The sequence below is a fragment of the Ursus americanus genome, chromosome 30 (genome assembly GCF_024610735.1).
Source record: "Ursus americanus isolate L20-20 chromosome 30, mUrsAme1.1.p, whole genome shotgun sequence".
NCBI lineage: Eukaryota > Metazoa > Chordata > Mammalia > Carnivora > Ursidae > Ursus > Ursus americanus.
In genome coordinates this window covers 10,028,474-10,054,750 of record NC_142156.1, presented here as the reverse complement: position 1 = coordinate 10,054,750, position 26,277 = coordinate 10,028,474, and the positions used below count along the sequence as shown (strand labels likewise).

At 49.4% G+C, this 26,277-nt stretch overlaps 1 protein-coding gene across 2 annotated transcripts in view; it reads left to right on the top strand.

Annotated features, from left to right (window-relative positions):
• The window catches only part of BICDL1 (BICD family like cargo adaptor 1), a 99,701-nt gene that overhangs the window by 68,640 nt on the left and 4,784 nt on the right, over window positions 1-26,277 (top strand). The window contains exons 3-8 of one of the 2 annotated variants that reach the window (XM_045791582.2): window positions 4,504-4,620; window positions 7,432-7,578; window positions 13,801-13,980; window positions 14,682-14,900; window positions 15,985-16,128; window positions 21,749-21,879. In XM_045791582.2, coding sequence (XP_045647538.2) covers window positions 4,504-4,620; window positions 7,432-7,578; window positions 13,801-13,980; window positions 14,682-14,900; window positions 15,985-16,128; window positions 21,749-21,879 — 938 coding nt within the window. The remainder of the gene's footprint in view (window positions 1-4,503; window positions 4,621-7,431; window positions 7,579-13,800; window positions 13,981-14,681; window positions 14,901-15,984; window positions 16,129-21,748; window positions 21,880-26,277) is intronic. The other variant, XM_045791583.2, reaches the window with a different exon arrangement.

Genomic DNA, 26,277 nt, shown 5'->3' with positions numbered 1-26,277 from the left:
GAAACAGCCAGCGAGAGAGGGAACACAAGCAGGGGGAGTGGGAGAGGAAGAAGCAGGCTCATAGCAGAAGAGCCTGTTGTGGGGCTCGATCCCATAACGCCGGGATCACGCCCTGAGCCGAAGGCAGATGCTTAACCGCTGTGCCACCCAGGCGCCCCGACAGTTTCTTAAAATAAGACAACACGACGTTTGCCACATCAATGGACTGTCCCTTTCATGAACGACTTCTCTGTAGCAGGCGATGGTGTTTGATAGCATTTTACCCACAGCAGAACTTCTTTCAAAATTGGAGTCTGTCCTCTCGAGCCCTGCTGCTGCTTTATCGACTAAGTGTGTGGGACGTTCTGAACGCTCTGTCGTCGTGTCAACAGTCTTCACGGCATCCTCACCAGGAGTAGTTTCCATCTCCAGACACCACCACCTTTGCTCATCCACGAGAAGCAACTCCTCGTCGGTTCAAGTTTTATCACGAGTTTCTAGCAATTCAGTCCCATCTTCAGGCTCCACGTCTACTTCTAGTTCTCTTGCTGTTCCCACCCCATCTGCAGCTACTTCCTCCACTGAAGTCTTGCACCCTCTCCAAGTCCTCCATGAGGGTTGGAATCAACCTCTTCCACGCTCTGTTAACAATGCTGTTTTGACCTCTCCTGTGAATCAGGGATATTCTTAATGTTATCTAGAACAGTGAACCCTTTCCAGAAGGTTTCCAGTTTACTTTGCCCAGACCCATCAGAGGACACACTATCTACGGCAGCTCTAACCTTTCAGATGTATTTCTTAAATAATAAGGCCTGAAAGTTGAAGTGACTCCTTGGTCCACGGGCTGCGGAATGGATGCTGCGTTCGCAGGCATGAAAACAACATTCACCTCGTACATCTCCACTCCATCTGCGCTCTCAGGTGACCAGGTACACTGTCAATGAGCGGTAATATTTCGAAAGGAATCTTTTTTTCTGAGCAGCAGGTCTCAACGGCTGGCTTGAAATACTCAGGCGGTCTTGTTGTAAGCAGATGTGCTGTCATCCCGGCTCCGTCGTTGCGTTTACAGAGCACGGGCGGAGTCGATTCAGCATCATGCTTCAGGGCCCTAGGATTTTCAGAACGGTAAGACACCAGCTGCATTAGCCAGCCCCTCACAGGAGACTCAGCCTGTCCTTTGCAGCCTGGAGGCCAGGCACTGACTTCTCCTCTCTAGCTACCAAAGTCCTACCTGGCATCTTCCTCCGATCGTAGGCTCTCCAGCGACACTGAAAATCTGTTGTTGAGTGCAGCCACCTTCACGGATGAGCTTGGCTGGCTCTTCTGGAGAACCTGGCGCAGCTTCTGCGGGAGCACCTGCTGCCTCCCCTTGCACTTCTGTGTGACGGAGATGGCTTCTTTCCTTAAACCTCGTGAGCCAGCCTCGGCTAGCTTCAGATGTTCCTTCTGCAGCCGCCTCCCCTCTCAGCCTTCACAGAATGGAAGGGAGTTGGGGCCTTGCTCTGGGCTCGGCTTTGGCTTCAGGGAGTGTTGTGCCAGCTTTGATCTTCCATCCAGACCACGCGCACTCTCTCCAGATGAGAAGAAGGCGTTTTCTTTCCTTAGCATCGTGTGTTCACCGAGTAGCACCTGTCATTTCCTTCAAGATCGCTTCCTTTGCCTCTGCCACTTGGTGAATGGTTGGCGCAAGAGGCCTAGCTTCTGGCCTCTTCTGGCTTTTGATGTGCCTTCCTCACTAAGCTTAATCACTTCTAGCTGTGGATTTAAAGTGTGAGACATGCAACTCTTCCTTTTACTTGAGCACTTAGAGGCCACTGGAGGGTTATTAACTGGCCTGATGTCAACACTGTTGCGTCTCAGGGAATGGGGGGGTCTGGGGAGGGGGCGAGAGACGGGGGAATGGCCGTCAGGAGAGCCGTGGAGCAGTCAGAACACGCTCAACGTTGATTAAGTTTGCTGTCTCTTGTGGGCATGTTTCGTGGCACCCCAAAACAACTACGTAGTAACATCAAAGATCACAGGTCACAGATGGCCAGAAGAAATAAAATAATAACGAAAAAGTTTTATGTACTGCAAGAATTACCAAAATGCAACACATGAGACACGATGTGAGCAAATGCTGTCGGCGAAATAGCACTGGTAGACTTGCTTGATGCAGGCTGCCACAAAGCTCCAATTTGGAAAAAGCTCAGTATCTGCAAAGTACAGTAAAGTGAAGTGCAGCAAAACAGGGTATGCCTGTATTGAAGTCCTAATTTGGAGACCAGACAGCCCAACCCAAAGTTTACCATTTTGATGCCATCATTTACTGAGAAGTTGGCAAGTTCCTTCATTTCCCTGAGCCTGTTCCCTCATTAGTAAATTGGGTGTGATAGGCACTGCTTTGGTTGTGACAATTGAGATAATGCACTTAAAGCATTTAGCACAATTCTTGGCACATAGTAAATACTCAGTACATATCACTAATGTTATTTTAGGCAAGGATGACTAACATTGTGTTTCTAAGTGATTAAGAAAACTAAAACAAGCTCGTGGTATCTGAAATTAAATTTAGTATAAGGAAGAAGAGGTGGTTTGGTTTTATTTTGTTGTGTGTTTTGTAACTGTTCAAAAATTAGAACTACAATCTAAGATTCTTCCATGGCCATCAATTCAGGGGAGCTACATTTGTTGAATCTATGGGACCAAAACAAAGATGGATATTGCTTATATAGCACTTGGAGATAAAAACAACTATTGATAGGCGCCTGGGAGGCTCAGTCAGTTGAGGGTCTGACTCTTGGTTTCAGCTCAGGTCGTGATCTCAGGGTCATGGGATTGAGCCCTGCGTGGGCTCTGTGCTCGGCAGGGAGTTTGCTTGGGGATTCGCTCCCTCTGTTGCTCCCCAAACCTGTGCTCAGTCTCTCTCTAAAATAAATACATCTTTTTTTAAAGAAAAGTTAAAAAAAAACAACTATCGAACACGTATCTATTAATGTGAAAGCCTCACTGAACAGCTAGCCTAACGTATCAACATTATTACCGTCCCACCTCCTAACATTTCAGCACACGGTGATCTCGCCGAAGGACTCATAAAGCTTACTGACCCCTTTTCAGCCTCAAGAAAGCTCCGAGGCAGTTAATTAACCTATCCTGTGGCTCTTGTCTCTCCTGGACAGTGTTCAGGGCCCATGCACACTGGAAGCTGGGCTGGGACTCCAGGAAAAAGATTAGAGTTCAAATCTTATCAAGGAAGCATTCTTTCAAAATACTCTCCTTCATATTCAAGAGAAGGTGCTGATACCCTAAATGTCTTTGGTGTTTTGCTGTGTTGGAACCTTAGAAAATAAATGGGTTAGGGTGGGAAATAAGTGCCTCAGCCAATATTCCCCAGAGAATTAAAAGTTGCAAAAGATGTCCTTGAGGATTGAATGGCAAAAATCTTTTTTTTTTTTTTTAAGATTTTATTTATCTATTTGACAGACAGCCAGCGAGAGAGGGAACACAAGCAGGGGGAGTGGGAGAGGAAGAAGCAGGCTCCCAGCAGAGCAGGAATCCTGATGCGGGGCTTGATCCCAGGACTCCAGGATCACGCCCTGAGCTGAAGGCAGATGCTTAACAACTGAGCCACCCAGGCGTCTCTGAATGGCAAAAATCTTAACAGATGTTGGGGCATCTGGCTGGCTCAGTTGGTGGAGCGTGCAGCTCTTGATGCCAGGATTATGAGTTCGACCCCCATGCTGGGTGTAGAAATTACTTAAAAATAAAATCTTTAAAAATAAATTCTTAACAGGGCGCCTGGGTGGCTCAGTCGGTTAAGCACCGTCTGCCTTCAGTTCAGGTCATGATCCTAGGGTCCTAGGATCAGGTCCCACGTAGGGCTCCCTACTCAGTGGGAAGTCCGCCTCTCCCTCTGCTCCTCTCCCGTTCTCATGCTCTCTCACTCACGTTCTTTCTCTCTCAAATAAATAAATAAAAATCTTTAAAAATTAAAAATTAAAAAAAAATCTTAACAGACATGACAGGGAACTTCAAATAGTGCCCATGTTGAATGGAAATGAGAAATGGAGACAGGGATGATTCATCTGGGCCCTGCTTGAGGAAAGAAAGAGAAAATAAAGGAGTGAGAGATTATAAAGAAATTTCTAAGAAATAAATGAGTTTCTAAGGTAGTTGGTTTATCTCTTACTCTTTTATGTAAAACACTGAGACTTTCTCTCAATTTAGTAGATGTTTGCTGAGCTTCTGCTGTGTACAAAGTAGTAATGATGATATCGAACATCTGAGAGCTTACTGTTCCTAGGCCTGTTTCCTCTGACTAGCAAAGGGGTCTTTACCGAGACAGACTCCTCCGGAGTGGAAGTAGAGATGGGGTTGGTCTTGTCTGAGCACTAGGGAGCACATGGACCGGGGGTGGGAAGCCAGCATTTCATCCTATACTCCTTACAGAGTACAGGATGCTTGGGGAACGAAAGGCAGAAAGATCTTCACAGACTCCCTTTGCACAACCTCTGAGTCCACCCTGAAGGTCTCCTCTGGTTGCAGGCATCCGAAGTTGAGAGACAGCTCTCCTTGCAAGTCCATGCCCTCAGAGAAGACTTTCGCGAGAAGAACTCGTCGACCAACCAGCACATCATCAGGCTCGAAAGCCTTCAGGCTGAGGTGAGCCTCCCCGTGTGGCGGTGCTCGGAGATGGAAGTGCTCTTCTCCGTGGAGGCGCTGCACTAGACCTGTTGGATAAGGAGTCCTCTGACCTGGGAAACAAAACCTGCTCTGTCTAAAATCTCTAAAGAGAGATGTATCTGTGAGAAACTAAACGGGGAACACTTGATTCATGTTGCACTGGGCAGCCTCTTGTCTGGAAGAAGGTTGCTCAGAGTTACTGCTCAGTGTTGAAATCATGAATGACCTACTTTTACGGAATATGTTGATTGGTCCAAAAAGATTCTTGCCAGTCCTAAATAGAAGGTGGGAAAGAGAATTTTTCCTTTCTCCATTCTCTTTAGGTCCGGTTCAGTCCACCTTAATGGGACCTATTATATTCTCACGTACAAAATGAGAGTAATAGAAGCAGCTACTTTCATAGAGGCGTCGTGTTTGAGGAGTTAATTCATGGCAAGCACTCCATGTGGAGTGTATGAGCCAGAGCTTGGCAGTCAGTGTCTATGGCCCTCAGTGGGCCAGAGGGAAAGAAAAAGCACTTAGGGGACAGCTCTGTGAGAACCCAGTTGTGGGAGGTGAGAAGAGGGGAGTCCTATCACCAGCCCCAAAGGGGGCTTTTCCCCCCTCCCCGCCTCCGTGCCTCCCCCCAAGGATTCCACCTAATCTGATCCTGAGGGCCCCTAAGCCGGTTGTCTGGACAGCAACCCTTCGGCTAAGTTACACTTGAAGGGACAGGCTAGGGCCAGAGGAATCACACCCCCATGTGGTTAAGGAATCGGTAGGTGTGGTCAGGCCCAGAGAAGCCCAGATGGCTGCTCTCCTGCTTTGGAAATGACCTGCAGATGTTTTTGCTAAAGTCTATCAATATCTTCTCTTTTCTCCTGCCTGTCGTTCCCTCCCGCTCCCCCTCCCCTGGGAATACTACTGGTGTTGAGCAGCAGGTTCTCGAAGTAAGTGGTCGGTCCTGGTGGGTGTGGCATGCCTGTCTGTGACCGCTTGTGTGCATGACTTGCCATTCAGCTGCCTTCGCCAAGCTCTGACTCCTTCGAGTTGCCTGTTTTCCTCTCCCTTCTGCTTACTATTTCAAGACCCTGTGACCCGGAGTCATTCCCAGGAATGTTAATTGGCAGATTTGGCCACAAGTTTCAGGGTGTACAGGGTGGGGTAATGGAGTGTCGATGCCTTGTTTCATCCGGTAACACTGCTGCTTTAAAAAGCCAAGCTGTGAAGTCGGTCAAGCGCGTTACTTCATGTAGCTCTGAACTTCTGAGGTTTTTTTTTTTTAAGGGGCCAGGATTATCTGTCAGAACTGTATTACCTCATGATTTCACTGAGTGGAACTTGAGAAACAAAGATTATCCATGGAAGGAAAATATAAAGGTCAGAGGGTATTTAAATGAATATCAATTGGAGTAAGAATTCCTTCACGTGGGTAACGTGCTTCAGTGTGAGGAATAGTGGCCCCATTCACAGAAGAGACCTATTCCTTTTTGTCTCTCACCCAGGTGCACACTTGAGACAGTATTTCTTTGTTTGCCCAGATACCTGATCTCTCTGGACAAAGGCCACAGACTTCATTTCCCCAGGACAGCATACTATCTGATTGATTGGTGCCCAGGGACGATCTGTGCCCTCTGAACAGAATTCTAGTGTGGAGAACGAGAACAGACAAAAAGCAGGGGGAAAGGTGGATTTCGGAGAACCTCAGACACATTACACATTCATTTCAAAATCTCCCCAGGAAAGGGTCAGAGGTTGGTCCCCCTAATGGATGGTTCTCCAAGCCAGACTGGAGAGTGGAGAACATCTTAACCATGTCAGGAGCAAGAAGCTGGTTGAGAGACGAGTCCAACAAGGAACTAATAGGTGGGAGGAGCCAGTGGGAACTGCATGCAGGACTTGGGAAGGCTTTCATGTCCCCTTGGCGGGCAGTGTCCTTGGGGTGAAGCATCGCTGGCCTTGTGGAGTGCTGGCACGGCTCCTGAGTCTACAGACCTTGAGGCCAGAAGACTTCGCCTCTTTCCTCTTTTCCTTTGTTTTCTCACTGACATCGAAGAGACTAGACAGGCTTCCTAAAAGAAGATTTATATCTCTTGAGACTGGCTAGATATGCAGTGTACAAACACACCAGCCTGTTTAATAAAAAGAGTGAAATTGCTCCTATTCAGAAATGACTTGCTCAGGCAGAAAGACACTTTGAGTAAACTCAGTTGCTCACTTGTGTCCGTGTCCTGTTGCTTCTAGGACACAGGCTCATGCAGGCACCGCTCTGTTTCTGTACCCTGCTGGCTCCCCCATTAACTTGGGGCACCAGGTCCAAACCGTGACCTCTAGAGCCGGACCTGTTAGCAGTGGGGGAAAGCACAGAAGAGAGCTGTAAAAGTATGACAAGACGGCAGTTCAAGAGGCTGTCTCAGGCATATTCCTGCGCCCATGACTTGAGAAGGAAGAATGGAACCACAAGTTGGGTTCCACTCCCCCATAAATTGTGGGGTTGAGGTGAAGTCATGGGCAGGCAAGGTGGAGTCCTTCTCTGTCTTATCTGTGGAATTTCCAGAACACTGACCTTCCCTTCCTCTGCCTGGCATCCCACATTCCACATTCCCCAAAGCTCATCTCCCACCCCTTCCCGGACAGGTTTCTAGAAGGGAGGGGCTGTCTCTTCAGCTTGGGAGTTCACAGCTGTTCTCTCAGAGATGGGCAGAGCGCTTGGGGAGACACCTGCCTTCATGTTTGGGGCTGGTCCCTCCCTTCCTGCTCAGCAGCCTGGGTGTAACTGCACACCGCCCCTGTGACTCTCCACCCTTTCAGATCAAGATGCTGTCGGATCGGAAACGGGAGCTGGAGCACCGTCTCAGTGCCACCTTAGAGGAAAATGACCTGCTCCAGGGGACTGTGGAGGAGCTACAGGACCGGGTGCTGATCCTGGAGAGGCAAGGCCAGGACAAAGACCTACAGGTACTCAGGCAGAGAAGCTGTCCTCTAGAGCCGGGCCAGATGAAAGGAGCACTTAGCTGCCCAGCCGGAAGGAAGCTGAGGGGCCGGCACCACCGTAGGGGTCAGGAGAGGGTAAAGCCGGGGTCTCTCTTTTGGCCCTGTTGTCGTTCTCCTTGGGTACTCACCAACTTGGCCAGTCTGGCTCTGGCGAAAACAAACGCATCGCTACCCACAGGTCATCCTTCCAATTTGTTCTGAGCCACTGGCCCCTGGAGCAGTTTCAGAGAGTTCTTTCTGGGCTATTAACATGACTGGAACATGAGGAGTGTCATTCTGCCTCCTAGGGCTTGTGAAATCCGCTAGAGGTTTCAGAGGGAGCCTGTGACTGTCTGTGCTTGGCTCACAGTGCTCTCTGCTGCTGCTTTCCCGGGCTGATGCCTTTAATCAGCTTGCCCGGAGCAGAAATCAAGAAGCTGCCCACTGAACACAGCAAGACTTACATTCTGCTTCAACAGTTGCTAGAAAAGGCATAGGCTGACCCTTTGTGAACCTAATTGGCCTCTTTTTCCTTCCTGAAAGAAATAGCTTCATGGCCATATTTGTCCTTATCTGAGACCTGCCACCAGTCCTCGGCTGAATCCCCGGGCTCACACTTGACAACCCCCTAAACAAAAAGATAATTGCTCCTAGCCTCCCCAGAAACAGAGTGTGACTTCTGCTACCAAGGCGGCTTTGCCGAAGTGGCCTAGGAGCACCTCGGGACAGTGGCTAAGAGTGCACACCTTCCCTTGGGCTCCCTCTGAGCGTGCCAGGCACTGGGGGAACTTACAACAGTGTCGTTTGTTTGGGGGTGGTCAGCCAAAGTGTGTGAGCACCAGGCAGGTCCCTCCCCAAAGACCAGGCCATGGCAGGCCCCACTGGGCTCAGCGGTCAGCTGTTGCAGAAAACTCTAGGACGTGGGATAAGGAAACCTCATAGGCTAACATAGCGTGTTATTGACACTGTCAGCTAAGCTCCCACCCAAGTGATTAACCTCGTTAAGGGCAAATGAGCAGTTTTCCACCCTCCGGGTTTTTTGTACCTTCAGCTTAGAACGTTGCAGGCAGTAGATCCCCCATAAATGTTGACTAGAAGATGATTCTGGCTAAAGCCTCACAGCTGTTTTCAAGATGGAAAGGAGTCAACTCATATTCTAAGGTTGACAGTGGTTAATAGTGGTGAACATTTGTATACTTCTTTACAGGGAACAGAGTGCTTTTGCATACATTCTAAAACTGAGGCTTAGAAAAAAGTGAATCATTTACCAAAGTAGTGTAGTAAGTCCTTGGTAGAATTAAAATTAGAGCCCTCCCACCTGCTTCACATGGTGCTCGGTGACGTCTAGCACATCCCTCGCCTCTGCAAGTCAGTGTCTCACCAGCATTTCTTACCCCATCAAGGCACTCACCTGAGGTTGCTGAGGTAGAGTATGGAGAGAAGGAAAAGAAATCAGAAAAATGTAGGGGCGCCTGGGTGGCCCAGTCGTTAAGGGTCTGCCTTTGGCTCAGGGCGTGATCCCAGAGTCCTGGGAGCGAGCCCCGCATCGGGCTTCCTGCTCCGCTGGGAGCCTGCTTCTTCCTCTCCCACTCCCCCTGCTTGTGTTCCCTCTCTTGCTGGCTGTCTCTCTCACTGTCAAATAAATAAATAAATAACTCATTAAAAAAAAAAGAAGAAGAAATACAGAAAAATGTGGAAATGACCCCTGGCTGAAAGACCTTTTCAGTCTAGGTTGAATTCACAAATGAGAAGTCCTTATTTCGAACCAAGAATTGGGGACCAAAGAATGGGGAAGAGCAGAACCAGTGTGCGCCATCCAGCACCTGGCTAACGCCGTGGGCTGTGCGCCCCGTGGCAGCAAGAACCCCAGGTCACACCACATTCACAGCCTCGCCATCTGCACATCCTCATTCTTCTGACTGGGCTTCCTCGGGAATGAAAGAGTGTCACTCCCCGCTTGGCCTGTATCAAGGCAGGCCTTGCACACTTCGATTTGGAGAATCTGTGTTCATGGGCTGAATTCTTTTTTTTTTTTTTTTAAGATTTTATTTATTTATTCGACAGAGATAGAGACAGCCAGCGAGAGAGGGAACACAAGCAGGGGGAGTGGGAGAGGAAGAAGCAGGCTCCCAGCGGAGGAGCCTGACGTGGGGCTCGATCCCAGAACACCGGGATCACGCCCTGAGCCGAAGGCAGACACTTAACGACTGCGCCACCCAGGCTCCCCTATGGGCTGAATTCTTATCTTTCCCACCTTTTTCAGATTCTTTTCCTTCAGCTCATATGAAATTTTCCTTAAGCTGCTGCTAGTTACCAGTGTCCTCCAGAAAGCCCTTTCTGTGGCTCAAATGGCCTGTACTGATGCAGAAATAAATTAAAATGCCAGCTTACTCAGGTGGGAGTTGAGAGGTCTAAATCAGACTTGCGAGATGTAGAGCTGGTGGCCTTGGAATGTGTATAATTCCATGATTTTAATCCCTTGTTTCAGATGAAGGATGAGAAGAAGGCCGAGTAGGCAGGGTGTCAGGCCTGCACAACCCGGCTAGCTCCTCTTGAGTCTAGTCCACTATGTGGGTGGGGTTCTACTGCCTAATGCAGATTTTTAAACCACCAATCAACTCCAGCTCTCATTTTTTTTCAAGCTGACAGTAGGTATAAAAATTATTTGTTGAATACCCAATAAATTAAAAAACCGGACATTTTGCTGAACTCTTAATACCCAGTTAAGGATTTTGTCCCTCTAAGGACCACTTAATTGCCCTATCCGAACATACCCACTGGGGCATCTTTCAGATGTGTGCAGAGGCCTTGTCCCAGAGTTTCATCAGCAGAAACATAGCCCCCACTCGGGGGGTGACCCAGGAGGCAGACGGCCTACAGTATAGACTTTGCTCTGACACTTAACATCATAGCGTCTTCGTTCCCCCCATGTGAGATGGGAGGTGCTCTCCCCCCTCTGCCAGCTTGAGGGGCATGAGTATTGTAAACTTAGCGAACTACACCAGCACAAGGCATTTGGTGTCTTCTTTATTTATATCTATATAAATATATTTAGTGTCATCTTTGTTATACAAAGCATGGTATTTCTTATTTTAGAGGTTTCTTATATTGAATAGACTCCTCTGGTTTGGTTTTTCTGCACGTGCTTGTGGATCCGTTATTGACCAGAGAGGGCAGACCTGTCCTGGTCTTTTGTTCTCTTGCTGTTATAATTAATTAAGCACCCTCGAGTGTGCATGAGTAATTGAACTAATTTTGTCCGGTGCATAAGAACTTGTACTTGTCTGTGCTGAACTTCTCCTGCTGAGATGTACGTGGAGTTGCCTAGAAAATAATTGTAAAGCATTTTGCCAACTTAGTATGCCATTTGTAATTATGCCAAATGCTTCCTAGGAATGTCTCTCTTTCTCTTTTTTTTTTTTTTTTTTTTTTTAACCCTTATTTCTTCTTTCTGAGTTTTCTCAAAACTGGGGCTGGAGGAGTTCCCACTGGACCAGCAGGTATTGCTGATCCATGGGTACCGTGCAGACAGAGCAGGCTTGCCCGTTCCCTTTTTCATTCTCCGAGCAGCCAGGCTCCAGACTCTTCCTAGTATGGGGGCATCGGATCACTGGCACCACTGTCTGATACTGACCAGCAGAGGCAAGGCCGTAGGGCACCTAAAGGATGGGCTGGAGACTCCGCAAGGCCGCCTGCCCCATTCAGGAGAGCTACAGAGCTCGGAGCTGCTACCCACTGCTGCTCAGTGTCTGGATCTCGGCAGGAGCCACAAGTCTATCTGGCCAGCAGTCTGGAACAGACAGAACTGTGGCTGCTCTATTCTTAATGAACAGGGGTGACCCCAGAAATCCTGTGTTATGAAAGAATAAATCAGTTAAATTTAAATCCCAGGAAATTCTTTCCCCCCCAACCCCCCACAGTCTTTTAAAAGGGAGGGATGGGCAGTCCACAGATAGAGGAGTAGAAAGCGTTGCTCTTGTGCGGGCGTCCTATGCGGACATGTGCATAGTGGTTAGTGTGCAGACGAAGATTCTGCAGTTAGGGTTTGTTGTGTTAACAGCTAGTGTAGTGATGGAGTGCAGTAGGAGAGTACGGCACTTAGCAGCCGTGGTGGCGTGGACATTCCCAGTAGGAAACTCACCAGGTAGTGAGGGTCTGTTCGGACTCCACAGGGAAGGGGCCCCAGAGAATGCAGAGAGGCGTGAAGTAGCGGCAGCAAGAGAGAGGGAAGGAGCCCTGGCCTGAAGGTTGGGATAGCCGCATTGCTATCCCCTCTACCACTGGCGTCCCTCTCCTTCTCTGAGCCCCCCACACTGTGGAAGCCCCTCCCAGGCCTGGGCCTTCTCTGTAAACTGTGAGGTATGACACACAAAGTAGGCAGAGACCTCTTTTCTCATGGGTTTAGGAATTCTTGGTATTTCCACCCAAATGTTATTCCAAATCCTGCTCTCAGCTTCTTTCCAAACAACATTTTACCCTTAATTTTTTTCACTAAAATACAACATACATACAGTAAAGCATACAAATCTTAAGTGGACAGCCCCGTGAATTTTTACACATGTGCACCCCTGTGTAACCACCTCCCAGACCAAGATCAAGCCCATTATCAGCACCCTACAAGGCTCCCTCTTGCACTTCCCAGTTAATAACCTGACACTTCCTCAAAAGCAGCCCTCTCTTCCACTTCCATCTCTTCTATTTCGGTGAAGTTTTAGAATTTTTTATAAATGAGTTCCATATTATATATTTTATGTCTGGCTTTTGCTTGACATGATGTCTATGAAATCCGTCCATGTTGTGGCATATAGTAGCCGTGTGTTCTTTTTCACTGATGTATAGTACTCCAGCGTGCGACTGTGTTTCTCCATTCTGTGTTGGCATTTGGATTATTTCCCATTTGTGGCTCTTAAGAATGGTGCTGCTGTGGACATCCCGTCTGTCTTGCATGCACAAACACAGCCATTTGTGGTGGATCTGCACCTCAAAGGGACCTGCTGGGTCCTGGGACAGCTGTGTATTTCACCCGTAGAAACTGCCAGTTTCCCAGTGTGGTCGTACATCTTTACTCCCAACAGCAACGAGAGTCCCGGGTGTTCCACACCCTCATTGGCACTTGGTATCATTATTATTTTGTTGTTTATTTTAGTCTTTCTGGTGAGAGTCTTAATTGTACCTTACTTTGCGTGCCTTTATGTGTGTTTATTTTTTAATATGGAGAATTTCATACAAATTCAAAAATAGAATAGTGTGATGATGCCCCATGCCCCCATTCCCAGCTAAACAAATCACTGAGCCCCAGCCAGTCCCACCCTAAGTTCGTTACATCTACTTGCTTCTCTCTTGGATTATTCTGAAGTAAATCCCAGAATTTTTATAATTTCATCTGTAAATAAAGAATGATAACTTAAAAAAAACATAGCCACAGGGGATGCCTGGGTGGCTCAGTTAGTTAAGCGTCTGCCTTCGGCTCAGGTCATGATCCTAGGTCCTGAGATTGAGCCTTGTGTTGGGCTCCCTGCTCAGCGGGGAGCCTGCTTCTCCTGCCTGTGCTACTCCCCCTGCTGTGCTTTCTCTCTCTCTCTCTCTCAAATAAAATCTTAAAAAAAACACACACATAAAAAAAGGATAGCCACAGGACTATTATATGCAAGGAAAGAAAGCAATATTATTTTCTTTTTTTTTTATTTTTAATTTTTCTGAGTAAACTCCATGCCCAACATAGGGCTCGAACTCACGACCCCAAGATCAAGAGTCACATGGTCTACTGACTGAGCCAGCCAGGGGCCCTGCAATATTTTCCTAATATCAAATAGTCAGTGTTCAAATTTTTAACTGTCTTATAAATGTCGTAATTGTTCCTTCACATTTTTACTTGAATCAAGATGGCAGTTAAAATAGGCTTATACGTTGCAGTTGGTTAATATGTCTCTTGAGTCTCTTTTAATCTATAGGTTCCCCCTTTATCTTTTCTTTTTTTCTGAAAATGTGTATGTTGAAGAAGCTGAGCCGTGTGTCCCACGGAATCTCCCAAGGCTGGAGTTTACTACCTGCATACCACTAGTGGAATCTAACGTCTTCTGTCCTCTATATTTTCCTGTAAATTGGTGGTTGGACCTAGAAGCATGGTCAGGTTTGGGATCAGTTTTTCTTGTTTGTTTTCGGTTCGGGGAAGCCTCACGGCCAACCGTTTGTTGTCTCTTCCGCAAGCTGCATCAGAGCCAGCTGGAGCTCCAGGAGGCACGGCTCTCCTACCGACAGCTGCAGGGGAAGGTGGAAGAGCTCACGGAGGAGAGGAGCCTGCAGAGCTGCGCTGCCACCAGCACGTCCCTCCTGTCCGAGATAGAACAGAGCATGGAGGCTGAGGAGCTGGAGCAGGAGAGAGAGCAGGTGCTGCTATCCTGTCGCTCTGGCATGTGCGAGGTTGCCCAAGGATTGTAGGGCAGGCCCTGGACTGCGGGAGCCTGTCCGTCCTCCTTGTGGCCCAGTGCCTACCGTTTCTGCTTCCTCCCGGCAAGGGCCTGTGGCCCTGCATCTGCGGAAGCCTAGGCTTGCTGGCCAGAGCCGTCGGGAAGCAGGCCCTGACAAAAGCCTGTCCCGGGCTCACTGTTGCCCCAGTGCCCCTTAGGAGATGCTTGTTGGCTCGTCCTCAGCCTCATACCTCTTATACTGACTGGGCTCTAGCACATTCACCATCCGTCCAAATGGCTTCTTTTCATACTATTCCTAACCACTTACTCCCCTAATCATGACTCCTATCAAAGTAACGAACTATATAAAGAAGTGCTTATATGATAAATGGGAGGGGAGTAGAGGGCTGGGAAATTAAGAATTAGGAGTCTGGATAGATGTACTGGGCCCAGAACAGGTATCAGTATTTCTTGGGACAGGTGATCTAAAAAAGAAAAACTCTTTTTCCTAGAACTAGTCTCTTGGGTGTCAGAATGTTGGGTTCCTACACTAGAAACAGACGGGCAGGTGGCAGGCTTCTCTAGAAACAGACGGGCAGGTGGCAGGCTTCTCTAGAAACAGACGGGCAGGTGGCAGGCTTCTCTAGAGTCTGTAGTCAAGAACGGTTCTTTGTGGAGCAGCTGAGACTGCAGCTCTGGGAGGCCTACTGCCAGGTTCGCTATCTCTGCTCGCACCTCCGAGGGAACGACAGTGCCGACTCAGCCGTCTCCACGGACTCCTCGATGGACGAGTCTTCAGAAACTTCATCTGCCAAGGATGTGCCGGCCGGCAGCTTGCGCATGGCCCTGAGCGAACTCAAGAGGCTGATACAGAGCATCGTGGATGGCATGGAACCCACGGTAAGCGGCCAGACCAAGAAGCTCCTCACCCCACATGAGCTGGCTGGTGGGAGGCTGAAAGCCAGCACGGGGGACGAGGCTAAACCCAGAAGGGGAACCTTGCAGAGTCTGCGAGAAGGTCGTCTGAGCCCTTATTGTCCGAGAGCGCTGTATACTGGTGACCGGCCGGAGGGGCAGAGTGTCAGGGAATGGAAATTCCAGAGTCATCTTCCCGAAGACACTGGCATACAAGTGGAGTCCTTTCTCCATGTGGTTAAATCCAGGCCATGGTGGCCTCGAGGTCAGGGGCTTTCCTTAGAAGCTTTGGATGTAGAGATTGGGATCTAAGTGCGAACTGCCAGTTTCTTTTCTGTAGCTCACTGGTCCTGGTGGTGGAGTTAGCTGCGAAGAGGCAAACTTTAAGATCCGAGCTTCTGCTAAAATGATACGAGTGAGCACGGAACGTTGAGGTCAGCAAGGGCCTTTTAGAATTCCAGATGTGGCTCCTCTCGTGGAGGAGAGGAATGTTCCTGTGGGCTTCCTGGGCAGACTAGCATTTCTTCCAGCTTCGTGACAGATTTCTGCCAGACCTACTCTCCGTTCACACCCCCGGCTCGCGGGCAGTTGTTCTCTTCAGGGCCCACCCTCCTACAGAATAGTTAGCGTCTTTCTACCCGTATTAGATGAAGTCCTGCCAGAGGGTGGGTGTTTTTACCTGGGCGTGCCACGTGGATTGGTGGAATGTGCTGTAGCTGTGGAGGCCGGGTCATGGTGGGGGATGGGAGCTGTCGGAGTGAGGTGTGCTGTTCACGCCACACAACTTCCCTCCCCTGAAGCCCAACACAAAAATAAATGTCTAGCTAATGTTTGCAGATCCAAATTGGGCAAGAGAATCTCTCTCCTCTAACCCTTTCTTTCTTCCCTCCTCTCTCTTTTTCTCCCTTTCTCTCCCTTTCTTCCCCTCCACTTCCCCACCCCATCTCCTCTCTCCTGCTCTCTTCTAAACCGACCCATCTCTCCCCCCTCTCTCTCCCACTAACATCTCACCACACCCACCCCTGCTTGCACCGTCTCTCTGGTTGGTGGCTTTCTCTTTTGCTGTCAGAGCTCCCGGAGAATTGACGATGACTCCTTAGAAGAACAGATAAGGCAGACCAGTGAGGACTCGAGAGCCCTAAGGGAACTCATGGAGGGGGAGAGGGGTAAACTGAGGCAAAGCCTAGAGGAGCTGCAGCAACTCCACAGTCAGGTGAGCACCCCCATCCTCAGTCCCGAGCAGGGAATGTGCATGTGTCCTCCAGGGTCTCTTGGGACCCTCGTGAGTTCCCTTTCCCACATCTATTTGAGAAGTGGCTCTCTGACACATCCTCAGAGGACGGTGACCTGAAGTTGAGGTAAGCTGGGCGTCTTCAAGAGAAGAAGCCAACCCTCTGGTTTAGCCTAAAGTAAAATTGTTAGGGATAAGAATAGCTGACCCTCCATTTCCTCCAGTGACATGCTGCCTTCCACAGAACCCAAATTATCCGGCGGATTCTGACAGTTTAAAGTGCCATAGCTCTCAGGACATTCAGGGATGTTTTTCCAGCAGCTTCTAAGCGGGGAAGTTGGCAAACCAAGAAGCAATTGATCTTTGCAGGCCTGTTCTCTCTTTGTCATGCCATCACCTCTGCCAGCCTGTTTTTCAGCCTTAGAAGTACTTACTGCTGCTCTTGCTCTTCCGTTCCTGTTTAATCATGATTTCACCTCTCTTGAGAATCCTGGAGAAGGGCATCTGTATTCCAATCTGAAAAGTTCTAAAGGGCTTAGGAGCAGCCCCCACCCAGAAAGGAGCTTCTAAATTCTGTCCTAGGAGATAGATAAGGCGCTTCCTTTTGACGAAGGTCATGTGTAGTGTTCTGTCCCACTTGTGGGGGACACCAAACAGGTAGCATTTTAAACCCTGCCCCCACCCAACTTGCCCCCTTCCTCCCTCGTGCACAGCCGGTCATCCCTTCCTGCCGCACCAGATCTCTGAGAGATGGAAGTTAAGCCTGGCTTTTGCTTCAGTCGGTATTTCTTAAATTTAAAGGACCTTATAGAAATAAACTCCTTTTGGGGGTCATACCCATTGGACATTCTAATATAATTCTCTTGAAAGATATTGGGAGACCCTCCTGCATCTATAGCTGTACTCTTCTTTCTGGGAGTGAGCAGATAGCGAAGACTGAAAGATGCTGTTGAAAGCCGTAGCTTGTTTCTGGCTGAGTGGGATGGGGCAGCCAGAGACACTCTCGTGCCTGAAACCTGAGTCCCTCAGGTGGTCGTTTGGCCAGGGAGCAGTTCAGACACCAGCACAGGTCTTCAAACTGTAAGAACCAAAACAGAACAAAGAGGACCTAAAAGTTCCTTGGGTAAATAAGAGTTTTATTTACTTTAAAGCCTGCTTAAATTTTGGTAGGGGTGCTTCTTTTTTTTTTTTTTTTTTTTTTAAAGATTTTATTTATTTATGTGACAGAGAGACAGCCAGCGAGAGAGGGAACACAGCAGGGGGAGTGGGAGAGGAAGAAGCAGGCTCACAGCGGAAGAGCCTGATGTGGGACTCGATCCCGGATCGCCAGGATCACGCCCTGAGCCGAAGGCAGACGCTTTAACGACTGCGCTACCCAGGCGCCCTGGTAGGGGTGCTTCTTATCAGCTCTTTGGTATTGGCTGATTGGCTTTTTTTTGTTGCCTCTCAGAATAGCAGAACTAGAAGCGGCTGGGGCATTACTGAGAAGCAAGAGCAAGGCACAGGTCGCTGAGCGTCTGGACGCAGCCCTTCTGGAGCCTGTCTCCACCACAGGATTCTCCTTAACAGTTCAGCTGATAAGTGGTTGATGCCAGTTCCTGCAGGTTCCCTCTCAGATAGCTCAGCAAGCAGATAGTTCTGCCTAGTCCCATGGGGAGTAGAATTGGGCCTCCTGAGTGGGTCATCTCTTCCCACTCTTCCTAAAAGCTTAGACAAAGCAGCAGATCTCTCCGCCAAACTGCATCCATCCAGAACCATCCTGGGGGAGTAACACTGACCTCCCAAGGCAGTGGGTAGGATGCAGATTGAATTGCAGCGGGCCGGTGGGGACGTGGCTGTCAGAGCGGGCTCCGCATTCTCCATGCCGTCAGTGCGGCCGCTCCTGCGCGCTGCCGTGGGCCTGCACCACACTGGACCCTGAGATGCTCGGGACCGAAGTGACTGCACCTTGTGCTCCGCAGCCTCTCACAGTTGTGAGGGGGTCAGACTAGCTCTGTACCCCTGGTGGGGGAGGGGGGCAGAGCTCAGACAAGGTTATGTGAAACCAAAGTTCCAGCAGACAGCTCTAGACTAGAGTGAAACCTCATCCAAGGGCTGGTCCAGCCTCCAAGCCCACTGCTCTCCTACCCGGGAGTATTCTTTTTTCTCCTGGAAACTGAGCCGGAGGTAAAAGGTGTGGGACCTGGAGGGTGAAGTGACCAACCCCTCGGTAGCCTCTCCAAATTTTTAAATAAGAGAGAGCCCAGGTTTAATTTTAACTGATAATTATGTTTGAGACAAGAATCTATGACCAGACCTGAAGACCACCCCCACCCTTATGCTGTGGAGAGCTCCCTCCCACCGCTACTTACCCCCTCTCGTTCCCCACAGCTTTGCAGGCTCCTTCCTGGTCAGGGCTCACTGGGGTCTGGAGCAGCTGCTGGGAGGCAGGGAGGACGTTCAGAGCAATAGGAAAACCACTTATCTGGGGAGCCCCTCCACCAATTCCCAGGCCAGTAAACCAGGCTGTGGGAGGTGCAGTGAGAAATAGTCCCAGGCCTGGGGCACCTGGGTGGCTCAGTTGGTTAAGCGGTCAACTCTTGATTTCAGCTCAGGTCATAATCTCAGGGTCCTGGGGTGGAGCCCCGCGTTAGGCTCCTTGGTCAACAGGGAGTCTGCTTCTCCCTCTCCCTCTCCTTCCTTCCCCTCTCTGCTCCTCCCCCTGCTCACGTGTGCTTGCTCTCACACACTCTCAAATAAATCTAAGAGAGAGAGAGAGAGAGAAAAGAAAAGAAAAAAAAGAAAAAGAAGAAAGAAGAAAGAAAGGGAAAGAAAAGTGAACAAATAGTCCCAGTCCGTGTTTGGTTCCTTTAACTTGACTGGGGCACTAGCTGGTTACTCTAGAAGGGGCGCGACAACACGGCAGAGCAGGTGCTGGGAGCACGGAAGGCCTTCACTGCTGAGACCTTGGTGACCCCTCCTGTGTAAGATCTCACTGTGTTCTCTTTCCTCCAGCTTCCTAGCCATTGCCCTATTTCAAACCTACATTCTTTCACGCCGTGGCTTTGGTCATCACTTACCCTCCACGTGATCTGGATTGATCTTCCTGAAGCGCGGCTTGGGTATAGAACACCCTTGCAAGTTCTGGATGGACTTCCTATTGCCACATGGCGGGAACCCTCCAACTCCCGTGGCTCCACAGCCTGGCTGCATGCCGGCCATCCAGCCTTCTTCCCTATTCTTTGCGTCTCCCCTCCTTTGCTTTAGTCAATTGGACGTAGACTATGAAAGGGCGTGACGCACACTCCCTGTGCTTCCCGACATCTGGGCCTTTTCTCCGGCCCTTTGCCTCTGCCCAGAAGACTCTCCCCGGCCACCTGTACTTAATCAACCCTACTCATCCTTCAAGTTTCACTTCTTCCTTCAAACTCTTGATTCCCTTCCTCCTGGAGCCCCTGGGTCTGCTTTGTCATGGTTACCCGCCCTCACATCTCATCTTCCCAGTTAAACCTTAGACCCCCACAAGGACGAGCTTGAGGCCCGACTTCTCTGTCTTCTCTTAAAGCGTCTAGCGAGGCCTTACCTAGAGCAGGCATAAAGATCACTACCAAATGAAAGGGCCTAGACAGATGACTTCAGGATGTTTTCTTTGATCCTATCCAATCATGAGGACCCCTACTTTATGTGGGAAAAGTGGATTTAGGCGAGGCTGCAACGTAAGTCAGTGTATAAACCGGCCGGGTCAGTCCTCATGACAGCCACCAGCATCGGTCTGCACGGGTTTCGGAGAAGAAAGAGCAGAGCTTGCCACCAGGCGCCAGATGCTGAGCTCAGTCCTCGATGTCAGTTACCTCACTTGAGTCTCACAACAACTTGATGGTGGGAACTAATTATTTTTATTCCTGCTTTTTATGAAAAGTATGTGCAGCTCAAAGAAGCGAAGTCCCTTGTCATTTCTAAGGCACATAGCCTTAGAAGTGCTGGTCTCTACCTTGACCAAGTTTTCCAGACCAAAGCAAAAAGTTCTTGTAGAGTTTTTTCTGGAGCCTATTAAATGTTGGCATTTCCTGCCTCGCATGTGGTTTTATCTGTAGCTTACTCAGCTGGCAAAATCCTTGTCTGGCGCACAGCCAGCCTGCGGCCATGTTAGGGCTGATTTGGTTGGAGGAGGTCTGGCTCTCTTTCTGCCAGGTACTTTCTGGGTCTTGAGTTTCTGGCCTACCAGGGTACAGAACCTGCTAGTAAGTAGGGTGAGGCTAGGTTTCTCACCTGCTGCCTGCTTGCCTCAGGACTAGCTACACCCCATGGCCTCTGCAGGTGCCCCAACCTGTTCTTCCCTCTGGCTCATAGCCCTGCTCACCGCAGCTGTCCCCACCATGAAAGCGCAGAGCACCTGGTCCTGACGTGCCCTACCAGGCGTCTAAGAGTACAAAATCCATTGCTCCCGGTAACAACAGATTGTCCCGTATGCCTCTTCGTTGTCGGGCGTCCTCTGGTTTCTCCCGAGTGGCTCTACGCCAGGTGCTGGCAACTCTGGGGCTCAGCCTGGGGAGTCCGAAGCATCTTCGGGGAAGCTTGATCTTCAGCCTTGCTCCTGGGGTCTTTGCTCAATTTCAGTCGGTCTGAAGATGTTCAGGCCTGGGACTTGAGGAGGGGGGCACACTGAAAGGTGGCGTCTGTCCCCTTGTGGGAGGGCTCGACCTGTATGGATGGGTCCTCCCTTGGAAAAATGTCTAGTATGTGTAATATTTAACAAGAGGGCAGGGCCGGTCATCCTGACTCCTGTCTGAGCCTATTGACTGGGAAGGGGCTTCCACCCTTCCATTCATTCAACAAATACTTACTGAAAGTTCTACCAAGCAAAGTTTCTGGTTGCAAACAACGAAAACCCTCTCTGCTTAAGAAGAGAGAAACTGTATTGGAATTAAATCTAATAGCTGACGGAACCGAGTTCCAAAACAGGAAGGAGCCATGGGAAGTGGAGCCACAGAAGCGATCTGCTGTCAGTGTAATAATTTCCCCCCAGCATGTGGCTTTGCTGAACCCTTAAGAACTGCAGTCCCAGGTAGGGGGAGTGACTGGCACGTCTAGGTCACCTTTCCATGCCTGCGTGCCTAGGAAAGGAGATGTCTCTCCCCTTTGGCTTCCTTACTGGGAGGGCATCCCCTGTCTCCCACCAAGACTCATGCAACCAGGAATGTCCCTCGCATAGGAAAGCATTTGGGATGATGACTAGCCAAAAAAGACAACTGTCTACTGCACAAGCATTTTGGGATTAAGCATCACAGAGTCAGGCTCTGAAATGCACAGGTGAGCGGGGTGCGCTTCCCGCCCTTGCAGAGCTCTAGCGGTACAAGGGGTTCCTCCACAATGGGTGGGGTAAGTTGTGGTCACCAAGGGAGCCACTGGGAAGGGCCCCCTACCACCAAAGGATGACCCCCAATGAATGGGCTGTGGGGCCACTCACTGAGGCACGGAGCCCAGAAAATCTAACAGGCTTGAAGTGAAAGCTGTGAGCACCCCCTTGGGGCTGCTTGTTCTTTCTGCCTCTTTCAGGGCAGCCCCCCCCCTCCAGGCCAGCAGCAGTGGTAGCCCCACATTCATCCCTGTGGTCTCCCATCAGGTGACACTGCTGAGTGTGGAGATGACTGCACTGAAGGAGGAGAGAGACCGACTCAGAGTGACATCTGAGGACAAGGAGCCAAAGGAGCAGCTTCAGAAGGCCATCCGGGACCGCGACGAGGCCATTGCAAAGTGAGTGGGCGTGGCTTGTCGAATTTTACTTTAATTACAAGCAATGTGAGTGTGTGCTCAATTTTAAAAGTGAAATCCTACAGAAAACAACAAAAGTGAAAGCGTTTCCCTGCTACCCACCCTCGCCCCAGTCTGGTTCTTCTCCCCAGACAGGCGCTACTGTTGGAGGTCAGTGTGTGTTTCCCGCAGATCTTTTTCCTGTGCGTGTGCCCTGACCGTGCACTACAGTTGTTTGGGTTTTTTAAGTACCAATGGGATGATGCTCTACATGTCTTGTATATCTTAGCTTTCCAACTTCATTATATAGGTCTCCTTCACCTTTTTTATTTCTAGGGTTTTTTTAGGGGAGTTGTTACTTTTTATTATGGACATTTTTAAGCATACACAAAAGTAGAAAAAAATAAGATGAATCCCTACCTACCTGTCTTTTGGTTTCAACCCTAATCAGCATATGGCCGACTATTTCATCTATGTCCCTACCCAGGTCCTCCCCCTCTCGCCTAGATTGTATGGAAGCAAATCACAAGACCCCTTATCTCATCCATAAACACTCCAGTATAGATTCTACCAGATAAAGACTCTTTCTGGAAAACACACAAGCACAATACAGTTGTCACACTTGAAAAAACTTACAGTAATTTCTTATTATCATCTGGTAACCAGTTGGCCCATAAATGTCTTTTTATGATTGATTAGAATCAGCCTCCAAAGTCCACAAACCCCATTTAGTTGATATGTACATAGGTCCCCCTCCACCTTTTTTTCATACTGCATTTTTTTATCAAAGGAACTGGTCGTCTGTCTCCTAGAGTTTTTCTGTGTTCTGGGTTTGATGCAACCTCAGAGTATCATTCAACAGTTTCCTCTTACTCGTATTCCCAGTAAACTGAGTCATATTTTAATAATGTTTTGGGTTTTCTTTAGCAGAGAAGAAATGCATTCTCTTACACTCAAAAGTTTGGAAGTGCATAGGCAAAAAAAAAAAAAAAAAAAAAAAACTTGCATATTCCCCATCCCCCTTCAGATGATTTCTTTATCATGCATTTAATCTACCCTCTTCACTGTGAGGAAATAAAAAGCACTGACAATATGTCTGCTCGTGGGGCACTTTGCAACACGTTCATAACATCTGTGTCACTTCACTGCTTACAAAACACTTCATCCTTTAATCCTGCCAGCCACAGCAACAAGTAAAAATTTTTCATCCCAATTTTTACAGATGAGGAAACTGAGATACTTTCCCCAGTTCCACGGCCAGTGGCGATCACTGGCCTCCACGTCAGGTCTCTTGACCCCTGTCCCCACATCCTTTCCCCTTACCACAAGGGCTGCTTGTCAGCAAACTAAAAGGAGCCCATTTGAAACAAATTGTAAATAGATACTATATACCTTTTTAAAAAGTAGTAGGACACATTTTAATTCTGACTTTAAAATTCCCCACATCTTCCCCCTTCTCACTTCCACACACACTTGTCCTCTCGCTTCTGCTCTCTCTAATCATTTCATCATCTCCATTACTTAGTTTTACCTTTGGGTCCCCTTTCCTGTCTGGCCAGGACCTTCTGTGAAGCTGTCTGACGATTTCCAGTTCCTTTAGGAAGTGTACACAGGCTTACAAACCCGGCCCCTGGATTCCTGGTGACTCTTTGATCCGCCAGCGAACAGCACTGTAATGTTTTGGAGGGGGAGCATACTTTCATGAATAACGAAGGTTGAAATTGTGTCCTACAATTAGGGAATACAATGGTAACATTAAGGTGCTAATTGTGGAAGCCTGTTGGGAATACAAAGCGGGATGAAGTTAGAAGTAGAGAATGGCTGGTCACCTTCTCTCAGCTGGACAAGCCTACAAGGGCCGAGCATCAAGCTCTGACCGTATTCCACCCTCAGCACAGGTGGGAGAGAAAACCAGAGAAAGTACCAGGGTACAGGAGAGAAGAAGAAACCGAAGTTGTCTAGTGCCCTCCCTTAAAATAAGTGGAACCTAGCTCTGACATAGGGGGACTGGGGAGGCCAGCAAGTCTCCATGAAACCTTGAAATGCATGCCTTTACCTTCTGCCAAAGGAGGCCCGGTGAACCGCCTGGTGTCTGACCGAGCTGGTGAGCAGACGGTCCTTCCCGAGTACTCAGAATTCTGCAGGGAGGCCCTTGTCCTTCACGGACCCTACATAATAAGGGGTTAGATCACTCCAGCAGGATAGCTCTTTTTCTGTCCCTTAGAAATTAAACTCTTGGTATAATGTATTGAGACAACAGACCTAAAGAATCATTTAAATGTGGGGGAAGCACACTTTGTGTAGGACCTTAAGGGTTTTACAAGATGCTTCCATACACATCATCTCTGATTCTCCATCCTGACTGCACTTAGAATCATCTGGGGAACTCCCTGGATGCCAGGGCCCTCTCTGCAACAATTCAGTCTGAATCTCCTAGTTTTGAGGTACTTCTTAAAAGTGTCCCCTACCCCACCCCGTGATTCTAGTGCATAGTCAGGAGTGAGAACCCCCAGGAAAAGTAACTCCCTCTCTCCACTGGGCAACAAAAACCTTAAGGTGGTCTGCATCCTGCACAGTCGTGAGTTTCGGAAAAGTAACAATTTCGTCGCCTTGCAGGTAAAAGGCCCTCACTAAAAGCAAAAGTCTGGAGCTAGCAATCTGCCTCACAAAAACAAAAAGGAGTCCGTTACTAGTGGTTTCATTTAAATAAGGAATTCTTCCAGCCCTTTCGAGACATTACTTCTTAAAATTCTGATTAATACATCCATCAGCGGCCTCTGCGGCTTAGCTCTCCTGGTCTGGGGTGCGGTCCGAGGCTGGAATATGGAGGTCAGCAAGTCAGGCCCAGCTTCGGGGGTTTCGGGAAGGAAGGGGACCCCCTGTGAGCCCCGGCGACACAGCTGCCGCCGGACCTCTGCCTGGAGGCCTTGGTCAGCACATTCCGGGGTCTCCGGGCTTCTCGTGGCGCCACCTGCCGGGAGCCGCCCAGAAGCTCAGGAGGCTGCTGTGTCTCCGGAGCCAGGGGTTTGCGCGGCTGTTCCAGGCCCCGAGCGGGGGGGGGGGGGGGGGGGGGGAGGCCCGACGGGCGTCCATGGCAACCGGTGCCGCCTGAGGATTTCCGCCGGCCGCGGCCAGCCAATGGCAGCGGGCGTGACAGGGCAGCCCGAGGCATCTGAGACGCTGGCGCTCATTGGACGGCCTCTGCTCCTGTCCCTTCGACCGCAGTGCGGCAGGCGGACCGGGGTGATGCGAGCTGTCCCGACTGCTTCTCTGGGAAAGGCAGGCGGGGCGCCGTTCTGCGGCCCTGAGGTGTCAGGGGAGGTGACTCATGGATCGGACTTGAGGCCGAAGAGGAAGTGCCGGTTGCAGCGGTGGCCCCGAGGGCTTTACCCCAACTGCCCCGCCTCCCAGCCACCCTTCGCTTGCGGCTGCTGGAGTCCCTAAGGCCCTGGCCCGGCGGCCTCTATAGGCGGGTCCTCTGGCCGACCTTGGAACGTGAGCACTGCTCGCTGGCCCGTGCGTGAGGCGGTTGTAGTTGATGACGGGCTAAGTGATGCCCATTCTGGCAGCTGGGCGACTAGTGCCTCCTTGGCAGAAGCTGCTCAGTCTCCCACTTTCTATTCCCATTCCTCCACCCCTGAAAAAAATTTTCTTTTGCATTGAACAACTATGATTTAGGAATGTTGGAAGAGGCAAACACAGTAATACATGAAACATATTAAAATATGAAAATACAAAATGCAGAAGTATGTGGGAGCCCATCAGTGATCAACCAGAGAGAGCCAAGTAGACCTTGTGTATGACCTTTAAACACACATGCAGTTTTTCTTTTACAAAGCTAGTATCCTACCAGAGCTTGTCTTGTGCTTTTCTCCACTCAGCAATACATCGTATTTCCCCCTTGTCCGTGAATAATGAATATTCAACGTCATGTTGGTTACTGGCGGCTGGGTTCCGTCACATAATTTACCGCCAGTGCCCTAATTGTTGGTGACTGTGATTAGCTAGGCTGTGGTCGTCACCACTGCATGGCTACTTTTGCACACCTGTACCTTTAGGACAGATCCCTTAAGTTGGGGGGGAGGTTGCTAGTGAAAAGGAGGGGCTGGGAGGACAAGGTCCTTACCTCCCATGGGAATAGGCCTTTTGGGGGAAGGATTAGCAGCTTCTTAGTGCCCTGTGAGGACTTTGGTGTCCTCTGGGTGCCAGTCCTCCTTTATCCTCCTCCCCGAGCCCCCTCTTCATCTGTGAGATGGGGAGGACAGATAGTCCCTTCACCTACACATTGTTACAATGGTTGAGAAAATGGATGTGAACCCAAGCGGGGAACTTTCCAGCTCTCTGCAAGTAACACCCTAGTTACTGTCAATGTTCCTATTGTGAGTTTGATCAGAGCCTGTT